This window comes from Dermacentor albipictus, chromosome 8 (genome assembly GCF_038994185.2).
Source record: "Dermacentor albipictus isolate Rhodes 1998 colony chromosome 8, USDA_Dalb.pri_finalv2, whole genome shotgun sequence".
NCBI classification, from domain to species: Eukaryota; Metazoa; Arthropoda; class Arachnida; order Ixodida; family Ixodidae; genus Dermacentor; species Dermacentor albipictus.
In genome coordinates, this window is record NC_091828.1 from 78,811,118 (window position 1) to 78,825,672 (window position 14,555).

The 14,555-nt window shown below is 45.8% G+C and overlaps 1 protein-coding gene across 3 annotated transcripts in view; it reads right to left on the reverse strand.

The window, feature by feature from the left end:
- LOC135896209 (uncharacterized) overlaps nt 1–14,555 on the reverse strand; it is a 224,891-nt gene that overhangs the window by 182,174 nt on the left and 28,162 nt on the right. For all 3 annotated transcript variants that reach the window (XM_070523634.1, XM_070523635.1, XM_070523636.1), the window contains one exon: nt 3,345–3,837. In XM_070523634.1, coding sequence (XP_070379735.1) covers nt 3,345–3,837 — 493 coding nt within the window. The remainder of the gene's footprint in view (nt 1–3,344; nt 3,838–14,555) is intronic.

Consider the following 14,555-nt stretch of genomic DNA (forward strand, 5'->3'; position numbering starts at 1 on the left):
ACATTAAGAGGACTAGAAATCGCTCTTTAATAAGAGGGTACTAATTACAAAAGTAAGTTGAGTTGTATTGGTAAATTATGCTTCCTCAATGGAAAGAACGCCATTCATACCATGTTGGGAGGGCTGGTAAGCCAGAAGAGGCGCTAGAACAAAAGGCGGATGGCGAAGCCACTTTGAAGTTGCCGTATCAACCCGCCCTGAGATAAATGATTTCGATTACGTCTGCCCGCGGCTAGTAAATTTTCTTTTTCGTGAGGATGGAATAAATTGTAATATTTAACAAGCGAATGACTGAAATTAGCAAGAGTTTTATATTTCGAAAACTTGTGCTCTTCACCACAGCAGAAACGCCATAAATACTTTGAAATCGGCGGCGTCACACTGGCTGTTTGGCGCTGTGATTACGGTGCGAAAATCAAGGAAGGGAAGTGTGATCCTCATTGTCCCTTCTGGCAACCAGCCTCATAGGACAAAACTAAGGGAAAAGTAGAAATTTTAAGTAATACTGTATCAGTCTTAACCGATTAAGCGGTTTTCTTTAGTGTTCATTTCAACACAGCATACACGATTAAAAAGAATTTCGAAATTTTTCCTTGCGTTGGTCTTGTATAGTGTCACGGAATTTTCGTGATACTGTTATAATAAAATAACGACCTGTATCGAGAGAAATACGGTATGTCCAACGAACTTGTCGGAATCAACTATAGAGAGGAAGCACGAAACGGTAATTGAAACCCATCAATTAAATTATTTGCAAAGACGCACCTGATGCGCGAACTTTTTCTTTAATTTCCAAGTTGGAGCCACGAACTGTTCGCGTTTTTGTCCCGTCGCAGAAGTTTTGGGTCGTTAGGGTTTCCGGCAACGCGACAGTTCGTGTTCCAGACCGCGTTTTGCAGTGTAGCGTGCAAAACGTAGCGTAACCTAGCGTAACGTAGCGTAGCGAATGCGTGCATGCCACGGCTGGACGGCAAGACGCGGATACGACACAAGTGCCATACGCTACCGCGGACTGCACTACCTCCGAGTTCGGCGAGAAACCGACCGAGCAGGCTCACCATATTTCCGAGGAGGAAATAAATTAAGGCTTCACTTTAATAAGATAATTATGTGCAGGTAGACACATGTTTGTTGCGGTAAAGCTATTTAGGTAACGTTCGTTCCTTCATTATTTAATCCAGCTAAGAACAAAGCCGTTCACCAGCGGATCTTTAGGCGTAGAACGAATGGCTATAAAAGCTGTATTGGTGATATAAGTGTGGCGTCCTTCGTGCTGGGCTATTCAACAAGACAACCGCGGCGAGCAAAGTCCTGTATGGTTAGAAAGGAAAGCTTCGCTAGAAAAACCTCCTGGCTCATCATTTAGGGAAATGGTTTTCAAAGCATTAGCAGCCGACGCAAATGAGCGGTGCTCTGGAACTGAGTGTTCAGTGACGTGTGACTTCTTGCGCAGAACGTCGCGCAGGTGCCGACGCTAATGTGCTTTCGAATGTCGATCCAAACGGGCCGCGCAGCTTCGGCCGAAAAGCGGTCGAGAACCAATTTTCACGAGCATCAGCAAGCGCGTCTATGGGAGCAGCGATTGAAAAGCGACAATGTGAGGAAGGAACGAAGACTGAGAAAGAAAAAAAAGACAACCTTTTAATTAAAACGAGAGAGAGTTTGATTTCGTGCAACCCCCCCAAAAAAGACCTGCTCAATGTTATATATGTGTGATGAGGAAAGAACAGAGAACTGCCTTTTAGTTATTATCATTAACAACAAAAACCACTCGGCTGCTGCTTTGAATCGCGCCCACGCGTCACCCACGCACTGCCTCTCGCGATCTCCCGATGGGCGAGGCAGTCGCGCCCCCTTTCGTTCCTTTTTGCAATGTGCCGCACGAGACAGATCGTCCGCGACACCCGCGCTACGGACAGCGCTCTCTTCCTAATATAAACCGTGTACACATATAATCATAAAACAAAAAATGAAAACACGTATCGAGCTGCGCTCAAATTTCGCATTAGGGAGTGTCGTGATCGCGGTGAATTTCTTTCTTTGAGATCCCGCGGAATTCCGTTGAGTTGTGGCATTCAACACGTACATACCTCGCTCCCCCCTAGGACAGGCAGTTTCCCCAATCTTTAAGATATAGGCACGTTTGAAAAAGTTACTTTTGTTTTTTGCATGAATTGCGATTTTAATTTGCAGCAGTGTCATTTATTCTGCCTTGTGCGCTCGATTATACTTACAATCTATAGTTCTGTGTATCATTACATTTTTTTGCTGCCTACACTTTTTTATCTGTGCGCGTGCTTGGTAATCATATCATTCCTTTGCTGCATTTGTATTACCTGTTTTCTTTTTTTTTATATCTGCAAGAGACCCTCTGGCAGCACAGATCCCTTCGACTTCCCCCTGTAGAAGAATCGACATTTGGGCAAGTTGGCACTGGTTGAACATCTTGAAGGGGCAGCGTAGAAGCTTGTTAAGCGTGTAAAATTAGGAGTGCCCACAAGAATGAATAATCCAGAGCCTGCCGACAAGAAAAAGAAAGCAGTTGTAATTCCATATGCTCATAAACTATCACAGAACCTCAGGAATGTAGCCGGTATATTTGATGTAAAGGTTCCTTTTTCTTCACCTAACAAGATGATCAACATTTGCAGTAAGATTCATAGGAAGTAGGCACAGGCTGCCTCCACGCTTGCTGGGAAAGGCTGCACTGTTAAGCACACGTCTCTGCCTGTGCAATGTACAGCGGGAGTTGTTTACGAGCTTCAGTTTTTCTTTGGTAACGTCTATATCGGCCAAACAGGTCGATGCCTGAACATTATATTGTCAGAGCATAGACGCTCGCCAGCGGGTAATGCCTACTCACACGTCACGCGGCATTGCTCCGAGCACGGGTGTACTCCATTCTATGAAGACACCACAATTAGTTACGCACATAGAAATTAGACTGCGAGGGAGATTATTGAAGCCTACCATATCAAGAAAAAATGATCCCTATGTGTAAGCATGCCTTCATTAAATTTGCATGACAGTGATTTTGCATTTTTAAACCACTTCATAGTACAGCATTAGATCACTGGGTTTTGCTCTTTGTCTGTGGGCTGATAATGACGCCATCGATGGGAGGGCAGGTGGTTATAGGTTGTAGTACTAAAGTTGCGTGTGCCTTCTAAGAAAGCTACTCGTGAGTTCAGCGTAGTCCTTCGTGCTTCCCGCCTTCGGTCTTTGTCGTCTAGCGCTGCCCCTTCAAGATGTTCGACCTCCTCCACCTGTATGCTTTATTATCCATGTTTGTCTTACAAGAAGGAATGAATAAAGATTCTCCCGAAAACACGGAGGGTGCTCACCAGGTCTTTCATGCGAGCCAGCGAGTTGCTGCCGATGGAATCGCTACGCTTGGGCGAAGGACCCGGGCGGGAGTCCGCGGGGCTGTCTTGGGCGGCGGGTGCGAGCTGGGTGGGCGCACTCGCGTCGAGCGCAGCCGGCTGCCCAGCCGGTTCCCGGTGCTTTTTCGGCTTCGAGGCTTTCTGGGCGGGCGAACCGGTGCGACGACTGTGTCTCGATTTTCGTTGGGCCGTCGCACCTTTCGCGGTCTTCGCCGGAGTTCCAGAGGAACGCTGCTCCATGGCGAGGCTCGTCCTTCTTCGTCTTCTTCCTCCTCTTCTTCTTACGCCGGACGTTTTCGCCCTGCTCGACAAACGTCCAGCGCGTTCTTCCTCCTCGTGGCAGCGCTGCGTCGACGTTTTCGCATTGCGGATTCGCACGAACTGTTTGGCTGCACTTCGGTGCTGCTTGCGAACGTCGTAGTGGATAGACGTTGCGTGCCACGAAGGTTGCGACCTGTGTGGTTCATAAGCACGAGCACTGCATAAGATTACACTTTGCATCGAATCCCAATAAAGACAATTTTAGACATCGTTATTTAGTTCAATAGCATTTATTTGCCCGCTTCGAGAGATCTTCCATTCACATAGATTTCAATATGTGTGCCGGATCTACATAATAATTTTACAGCGGAGCTGTACATGTCTAGGGTACCATAAAATTTTCGCGTCCGCACATAAGAAGAAATATCATCATCAATGGCTCATACCCCCGTAAGCAATCAAAAAGGTGTAATGGCTCATAGCCCAGGAAGCCAGAGGCAACAAGCACTCAGCACAGTGAAGTGGACAGTGCTTACATTTTTTCTAATCACGCATACAACATACAGAACAGCAAGTTGAAAACTATCAGCATCAGTGGCTCATACCCCCGTAAGTCAGCAGGAGGAAAGAGAAAAGAAGAAGGCAGGGAGGTTAACCAGAATAACGTCCGGTTGGCTACCCTACACCGGGGGAATGGGAAAGGGGAAAGCAATGATCACAGGGAGAGAGAGGAGGGAAGGAAAGAAGGAAATTGCGGCAAGTTCGCTGACGCGTGTGGTTTTACAACGATTGCCTTAATAGTCACAGGTGGTCGCACAAACCCGTCGTCCACACAAAAGTGCCTTCACCGCTTTATGGGCCGACGGGCGATGTGGGCGGTGTTCCAGCAGCACCTGCACAGAAAGCGGCCAATTGTCCAGTTTTTAGAAAGCTTTGGCAAGTTCTTGTCTCTCTAGGGCATATCTTGGACAGTGGCACAGCAGGTGGTCGATGGTTTCTTCGGTGCCACAGACCTCGCATGCCGCACTGTCAGTCACTCCAATTAATGTAGAGTATGCCTTTGTGAAGGCCACTCCTAACCAAAGGCGACAGAGAAGCGTAGCTTCACGTCGAGGAAGTCCGGGTGGAGGTCGGAGCTGCAGGGAGGGGTTTAGTCGATGTAGTCGTGTCAGTCGTAAGTTTTGCGAGTTCCACTCGGTCACTGTGAGGCTACGTGCCAGGTGTCGAAGCTGCCTTGCAGCGTCAGTCCTTGAAAGCGGAATCAGAACGCTGTGCTCTTCTTGATGAGCTGTGCGAGCAGCGTTATCGGCGGAATCATTGCCACTGATTCCACAGTGGCCAGGTACCCACTGAAAAACGACTTCGTGGCCTTTTTGTTGGACGCCATGGTGTAGTTTCACGACTTCGTATGTCAATTGGTCATGACATCCGTGTCGGAGAACTGACTGCGTGCACTGTAATGCCGGTTTTGAATCACAGAACACAGCCCATTTTCTGGGTCTTTCCGAATCAATGAATTCCAGTGCTCGACGCAGGGCCGTTAGTTCTGCCGCCGTTGAGGTCGTGACATGCGATGTCTTGAACCGCAGTGTCATTCCTCGCGTTGCTATAACCACGGCACCACCAGAACTGCATGACGTAGTCGATCCATCGGTGTAGATGTGCACGTGGTTGCTGTACTTTTCATGCAGAAGAAGTAAGCTCAGCTGTTTTAGAGCAGGGGCCGGTAGATCTGTCTTCTTCTGTAGTCCTGGAATCATTATCTCAACTTGTGGACGGCTCAAACACCACGGAGGAAACGCTGGCGTGGCCGCAGGTGCGTACCCTGAGGTAAACGACGCACGATTTAGGCCAATCGGTGCACTGGACGGTTCTGGAAGACTTGGAACTAGTCAAACCTTCGATCTTCAAATAGGTTGGGATGTGGTCGCTACCCCGTGTTTCTAAATCAGAAAACCAGTGCACTCTTCTCGAAAGCGACCGTGACACGAAGGTTAGGTCCAAGCAGCTGCCATGCGCTGATCCACGCAGATAAGTAGGGCTACCATCATTTGACAAGCAAAATTCCCGTTCAGAGGCAAAGGACACAAACGTTCTGCCCCTAGAGTTAACTTTGGAGCTTCCCCATAGGTAATGGTGGGCGTTGAAGTCACCAGTGAGCACCCACGGCTCTGGAGTAGATGTCAAAATTCCCCGTAGGCGCTCACAATCTAGACGGCTTGTTGGAGATAAATAGGCTCCAAGAATATTAAACGTGAGCTTTTTCTTCTTCACTGTTAAGCAAACGTATTGATTCGCTTCGTCAGGAGGCACTGGGTGATGTACATAAGTCAAGTCACGGCGTATAAACACAACAACCTTGCTGCACTCTCCGTGGGTAGAGGACATAAAGCACTCATACCCGGACAGTCTGATGGGAGCTGACAGGTGGGGCTCGCAAATCACGATAATGGGGAACTGGTGCGTAAAAACAAACTGTCTAAAGTCGGACATGTGTGACTTAAGCCCTCTGGCGTTCCACTGCAAGACAGATACATGCTTGACTTTCTCTTGAAACGACGGCATCGCTCGGGCCATGGTTTTACCCTAGAGCCGCAAGCACCGGACTCAAGGTGTCCAGCACCTGCAGTGCGCTCTGTGCCCATGGGGTTTTCATGCTGCTCAGTAGAATGCGAATGGCGTCCATAAGTGACTTCAGCATCACTATGACTTGGCGATCCTCAGTCGTCGTCTCATCCGCGGTTCGTGAGGTCATTATGGGCGGCGCACTTTGGTGTAAGTCAGCAAGCAAAAAAAAAATATACAATGGCTCATAGCCCCGTAAGATTCACGGATACTCATTTTACGTGGGTTAGCTGCGATGACACCACACCTTCGGTCGTTGTCCGAGATTTTAATGTGGACGTGTCGGGGCTGGAAAAAGAGTGGTTTACGTGTTTCGTGTTGCGCACATATATCGCTTGAGATGTCACACCGATGCGGCCCACCCGACCACCCAGCGGTGTACGTGTATCGATTTGGCGATATGATTTATCCAAGAATGTGTTTGCATTTGCGACTATGCCGATCAGTGTATATCATAGCGACCACAAAGCCACTGTTACCGATGCAATAAAGTATTTACTACAAGATTTCTTACCGGGATGTTTACACCTCCACTCGTCATTCACCTTTACAGGGCGGAATGAGCTTGAATATTTTGTTGTTGCTCGAAGGCTGCTCCGAGACGTAACACACGAAGGGCGTCGATCTCATGTATACGAAAAAAATGCATTTAATTGGAGTTAGTGGCAGATTCGTTCTTTGGATATTTTCACGTATAACACGTTGTACTAAATTATGTCAATACCACAAAGCCCCTCCCCCTCCCTCCCGCTGAACTCGGGGGAAGAATGACTTCCATCTCCCCGATTCTCCCAGCATTTTTAGTGGCACTCGGACAAATTGATAATAGTAGAAGCTTTCGTTTCCTCATCGGAATAATACGACATAATATCGTAGCGCCGATATTTGATTTGATTTATTGATTTCCATTTACACACACACATGTACAGAGGAGTGGTAAATGGAGGTGGATGAGGGAAAAAAGCCGCACAGACGCGGCTTGAGGTAACCTCACCCCCTTAGGTACAATATGGCTGCATGGGGTTACACATCAAGCGCCATATAAATTACATTTATCTAGTGGCCATAAAACATTGCAATTATATAATATATGAAATAACAGTGAAATGTTTCCACAATAACAATGCCAAACACACTGCGGCATTGAAATAAATAAATGATATACACTTGGTAACAGACAAAAAAAGAGGAACATAACACACATTACTAATCACTAACAAACGTGCTCTGAAGTGAAAGCAATAGAGTTTTAAATTCTGACAGTGATAAATCCTGTAAATTGAAGCCTGCTCTGTCGTATAAATTCAGTAATCTTGGAAGGTTATTACACAGCATTTGACAACCATAGTTAGTTCTAGAGCGCGGAACCTTCCAGACTTCAGGTGCACGAATGGAATAACGGTATGAATTGACGGATAGATTTGCAAGTTCTACAAGTAAAGTATTGTTACGTTTGGTATTAAAGTAATACTCGCGTAATAGTCTGCAGTTATAGATTTTATGGGCTGTCGCAATGTTGTATTTCTTGAACAGGTTTTCAGTATGGGCGGCAAACGGTACATTAGCGATGACACGTATTATTTTCTTCTGCATACGAAATAATTTACTCAAGTTACATTCAGTTGTGGTGCCCCATACAAGATGCCCATAATGTATGTGAGACACGAATAAGGCATTATAAATTAATAATTTTACAGAGACGGGTAAAGTATATTGTCTGTAATTATTATTAGCGCTATATTTTGAACGTATCATGGCCCCCAGAACGTTTACCCCTCTTTAACTGTCGTTCAAGCTTATTGATGGTCTCGCCCATATTACTTGAACAAGCACACAGAGCATAGTTCAACTTAAATATGGAGCTTCCAAGGAGCAACTACGCAAAACACCTCTTGTGTAGCGTTATTAAACGGAGGGGCTGCTAACACAGTTCTATAATAGCTGTGAGAAATGAAAATCCATAACAAGGAAGCCTCTAAAAATAAAGAAAAAAATGTACTGAGATATTCACGTCCTAGCTTTCTTTGAAAAGGAAGCCGGCGCAAACAGCTGACACGCCGGGCTTACGAATATTTCGGCATCGTATGGTGGTAATATAATCTGTTTACGGATCACAATAACTATGAAAAGCAAACAAACAAACAAAGAAACAAAGCGAGAAAAAAAAACGCGTGTGCAAATAAACAAAACAAACGTAGAACAAACAAAAGAAACAGCAATTCGAAAATTCGAGAAAAATTAAACCATAAAAAAGCGGATTACATCAGGACGATGTCTTGATAACATTCTGGCTGCCACAAACCCCACAATTCTGACTCGTAAAGCGCAAGAGTTAACGTGTCTTTTAACGATCCTCGCCGACTATAGAACGATTTACAGCACAAGCACACAATTGTTAAGCTCCGGGAATTATAGCTGCAAGGGCGTTCAAGAGAATGGACAATATACGCCGACTTCACTCTTTTTCGAGCACTTGCTGCCTGTCTTTCAAAAACTAATAACCCTCGTCGCCCGGTGCACCATTACGACGACTAAGGATCTACAACATCGTCTCTCTTCTCGTCTTCGTATAGATTCATTGGTGGAGTGAGTATCTTGGAATTCCTGTTTCTGAAGGTTTTCATGTACCGCGTATTAAGTACATATCCTCGTAAAGAACATGCGGTCTCGAAGCCCTTGACGTGGTCACGCTATTTGAGTAAGCCTTACGCGCAGGTCTTGCTTTGCCCGAAACAGCAACTATGGAGAAGAAATTCGCCGCTCGCTCGTCCTGGCACTGATAGCCATCGGTCTTCTGGCAAGCCTTACACCGGAGAACGGGTACGTGTTGACAAAAGTTTTTAGTCAGTTTCGTTCCGTGGCCTTTGTTTTTTTAAAGCGAATTAGGCTTCCTTTGCCTGTTCCTTAGAATTTCCCACTGCTGCTCCTGCTGCTGCTGTTGCGCAAATCGCGTCGGAGGGGGGGGGGGGGGGGCGAGGAGTTCAGAGCGTGTATATAGATGACAGGTGCGAGTACGTGAGTAAGAGAGGAAAGGGACCGCTAGAAACTCGTTTTCACCCCGCCGCGTCGAATGTGCACAATGCCCTCTGGAGCAGTCTGCGCGTCGCCGCTTAGCCTCTTGACAGCTGTAATTATCCCTGACCACCCTCAAAAGCATTGCAGGAAATCCAGCACTTCTCTTTCTCTTAACGTGCGAGTCCAGAGGGGACGTAGATAGAACTGTAGAGAAGAGGGAGGAGAAGAGGTAGTTGCCATACAAGGGGGAGGGGGGTGAAGGTGACGTGAGAAGGCAAGGAAACCCTACTACTATACGACAATGGTTGCGGGGAAAGTGGATAACCTTAAGTTCGGGGTACGGTACAGTATGTTCCTGCTATGTCTGAAAAGTAAACACGATGCAAATATGTCAAGGGGACAAATTACGCAGGGCGCGCAGAAGCAGTGTCGCATTAATTAATGCGCACCGCAGGGCCCAGACGACAGTGTGGAAGTGGTCCACCGTAAAACACACATCTTTGTGCCCGCCGCGGTAGCTTAGCGGCTATGGCATTGCTAGAGGAAGTGGAATTGATCCCAATCACGGCAGCCGCCTTTCGACGGGGCCGAAATAGAAAACGCATGTGCACTTAGATTTTCGTGCACGCTAAAGAACATCACGGTGTCAAAATTATTCCGGAGTCCGCCACTACGGCTTGCCACCTAATCCGAGTGGGATTTTGGAACGTAGAGCCCCGTAATCCAATTCAAGTTTAGTACTGCCACAATGCGATGTGGAACGTGAGGAAATTACAACACTCAACCATCTCAGAGGTTATAAAATGTGGCACGCAACAACGCCTCAAGCAATCACCTCTCCCTCTCTGTTCTGTGTACTACGCAGAAAAACAGCAGTGGTGCACGCAAGGTAACGTTTAACATCAACTCACGACTCTCGTGTTAGCCTAAACGTCGAAAAAGTTAAGCTTCAGCCGTTCACATCACGGCTAATTATCGTCATTCAAAGCATCCACAACGGAAAGCTTCGCTTACATCGATTCCCACAGTGCGTGAGATCTGCATAACTTATTTGCATAGTACTTGTGAGCAAGGCGAAGGAACTGCAAAATGGATACTGTTAATTATTTTCATCTACACTAAAGAGGAAAAAAGCGGGATGAAAGAAACTTTCGTGTTCTGCACCCCGGACTATCAACACAGTCCAAACATTCAATGACAGTAATATTACAACTATAGCCTAAAAGTTCTAGCCTAACTACTGTAAAATAAAGTTTATAGGTTTCCTCACAGTCCTCGAAACTGACACAGATGTTTCGTCTAAACGGGAGTGTGGAAGGAAGCAGCGTGTCTGACGTAGGAAAAAGCTGATTGGTAAAGGATGCACGAGAGCACTGGCTCAAAGTTTCTGAACACTCTCGCGTGCCCTGCCTGCAATGATGAACCGTGACCCAATTCTTGGCAACGTTTTTACACACGACACTCATTTACAGCCTAACAAAGTCATAATGAACAAATTAGGCGCATGACATGGTCAGCTGATTTTTGTTTGTTTTAAGCGCTCTCTGTAAAGTGTAAAACAAGAAATGTAAATACATCGACAGCAGTAAAGGCAAACTGTGGACGCAGATGTCGTTCTTTCAGTGTGCGATCATCATGACGGATGCTATTTTCTTTTCTTCCGTAGTCTGGTGAGAACTTTTTCGTGATTATTCTTGGAAAGTTCACTATCTTGTAAACAGCGGTTAGCAAAAGAAATAGCCATTGCGAATCGTCATAGATGCCCTGCTCACGGCACGTGACTGACTAATTTGAATAACCAAAGTGGAATGTTTGCTTTCGCGCGTTCCTTCGGCCACGCGGTTTGGAGCGCGCTCGAAGCCTAGGGTGTCGCAGTAGAACTGCAAGGACACCATTCCTTCTCTAACGTAGTTTATAACTACGTCAGAGATACGTCAGTGCACACACAACCTGGGCCACACATGTTGCCGCTTCAGGGACACTCTCACGGTGGACTCGTTGCTAACGGTGTTGCCACGTTGCTTAAAACAATGATCCCGATATGCCGATATTAAATATTCGCTAGAGTCCTCAATAGTGTCGCCAATGCGCTAGAAATGTGTTTACAAGAATAGTGTCAAAGTAGGGTACGAAATAAGAATCGTCAAGTAGTGCAATGGCATTTTATAAATCACGTTCCATAACCTTCTTAACGAATACATATGAAATACCATAGGTTTCACATATGGTTGTTTATGACCACATGATACTCTTTCATGTTGAGGTAATCAAACATGCGTGTATTTATCAGGGAGATATCATCCACCATCACAGCCGAGGCCTTTTCAGATAAGAAAGAGCGCAACCAGATTGATCGACAAATAGCTACTAATCGGTTCTGACGAGGAATATCACTTCTACAATGACTGGAACTCCCAGTCATGCCATCACTCCGATTCACTTTGTCGCATTCACTACGGAGTTTTTGTTTATGTTTTCTTTAAACTATGACACGTGGCAGGCAATTTCTTATGGTATTTACCATCCTCCATTAATATTACCGTAATAATAGGCCGACATCCGAAGTGGCCATGTGCTGTTGCCCCCGAGGTCTCCAACTAAGGAAATACAACTAAGAGTTGGGTTATTTTGTCATGGTTCATAATGATGACAGACGCATGAAAAAGAAAGAAATCATGAATGCATGACGTTAGAAAACAAAAGAAAGACACCAAATGGAAAAGGGACTGTCCCTTGTCTTATGCGTTCTTGTTTTTCTGTAGGCCTAATTTTTTGTCGTAATTATTCATCTGCGGCCAGAACCACTACTACGACATCAGGTTGCGTATTTCCCTCTACTTTGTCGCAAACGAGCAAAACAAAAGACGTAATCTTGGCACTTCATTGGAAGTCACGTATCCGCAGGCTTTTTTTTTTCGTAATCGATTTCTTTTCGCTCGCTTGCTGGTTACACAAAAAACTCCGAGATCTCCCATATTTGTGTAATCATGCAAGGGTTGACTGTCAAATGAAATATACAAGTACATTGAGCGAAAAGTAGATTTATAAGAAATGCAGAGAGTCCTGGCCCGAGGCACATTCTTCTAACCAGCTACTCTACACCAGGGGCGGGGAGAAGAGTCAAGGAACGATGACGTAATAGGGGAAAGGCAAAAACACGTTATCGCACAGGTCTAGTCATGGCCTAGAGCCTAAACGCGTACTTTCTGGAAATAAAGTAAGGCTCGAAGTTAGTGTTTAATAACAAATGTACAGCCTCATAAATAAATGAATAAATAAATAAATAAATAAGTAAACAAATAAATAAATCCTATATAAGCAGTTTACGAGAAGATATATACGAAGTATCTATCATCTTGCTCGCAAGTCGCTTTGCCAACGTTTCTGCAAGGGGACTTGTCTTCAATCCCGCAACTGTTTTCGTTGGCATCATTTGCTTACGTAGCTCACTCGCATAGACGAGTAGGATAGAGCAAGCCGGAGAAAGGCGAAGGTGAGGGAATCGTTAAAGGCATAGCGCGTGAACGGTCGTTACGCATGTAAGGCCAACAGATAATGAAGCCAAGAGCAGTTATTTGTAGTTTTAATTGAAATTTAGAAATGACAAACTCAAGGGAAATGAAAGGGGACCGAAAAACAAGCAACTTGTCGCCGGTGGGAGCCAAACACAACTTAGACATTACGTGCGCGTCACAAAATTTGTGCCTCGGCGGCAGCAGTACCCGCGTCCCCATCCTCGGGTATTTTATATGTGTACGAGAACTAACTCCGGTTGTGTTAGCCTGCGCCACTCATGATCCTGAGGGCGGATGTGGGACGCCCTTGTGACTGACGCATCACGTAATCCGTTTACATTAGGAGCAGACAGCTGACCCATAAACCTTCACATGCCACCTGAAGTAATCAGTCATGTTGAAGTAGAGAACCTCGCCATGAACGAGAAGGGAGACCAATGTTCATTAATCCCGATCATGTGGGCCCAATAGATGACGAAGCAACGGGAAGCATAGCAAGAGTTATTTGTGGCTTTAATCAAAGTGCAGAAATGACCGCCCATTTTCATTTCCCTTTAGCTTATCATTTGGTCACTTCAATGAGAACTACAAATAATTTATGTGCTTAGCTTCATTATCTGTTGGCTTCAAACGGTTGATAATAACTAAAAGAGGGTCCCCTGCTTACTCCTCACTTACTCTCGCTCGTACGCGTAAGAACGCTTTTCTAAAGCGAACAGTTTGCACTACCGGCAGCGATTTTGTAAACGATGCGTGCAGTTGCCGCGGCCAGTACTAACAAGTTGACGTGATCTTGGGCGCTGCAATGGGAAGCTCTTCTAATCGGTTTCCATTCCAATTCTGCAACTAGTCCTCCATGAGAGGTGAAAAATTTTTCGGGCTACCTCCCACTTCACCCGTCTGTCACGCGATGTCACGTAAATTGCAAGAACTCTCATCCTAATATGATGTGTACACACTGATTAGGCATAAATATATCGAAAAAGAGCAAAAAAATATTGCTGATTGTACGCGGTTGCCATCAGCCCTCCGCTTTCAGCGAAACTTTTGCGGGCCGCGCCCACTACAACTGTCTGTGATGCCATGGCGCAAAACCGCGAGAACTCGCCCCGTCCAAGTGACGTGCATGCCCTAAAGACACATTAATGTACCGAAGAAAAAAAATTGTTTTGGAATAGCCTGAGATTGTCTGGTTCCGTAAGAAATATTAGATGAATGCACACCCACTGCTCAGGCACTGGCTACTCGGAGCTACCAGCGAGACTGGATTTCTCAGCGTATAATAAAAATAAAAATTGGGGGCTCAGTGCAACGTTGTCCAGGCCTTTCGGCACGTACAGGATATCTGACAACGATTCTTCGCTGAGGACAAGCTTTAGCGCTATTTTTTAACCTTGCTTTGCATAAGTAGCGATTTTCGGCCAGCCACCGCATGCTAGAAGCAAGGGGAAGCGGACCAATTGCAGACGCCGTCACCACCCTCCCCATTCGGTTGTCGACTTTCACTGCGCTAGGTCGGACCCACCGAAACCCTCTGCACTTGTGGGCGCTCCTCGGCTCTAGTGAGCCATAAAAAAAAAGAAACCTGTCAAGGCAGCCAGCGCTATTGGCTTTCAAAGAAAACAGAAGTGATCTCCTATAAACCATGAGAGCATTTGGTAGGGCTGTTCAAACAACGCTGCAGGCCGCCTTCCGATACTTGCGTTGGCGGTTACGTAAATTTGACGTGCGGAGATTGGAATAATAAATGGATTGC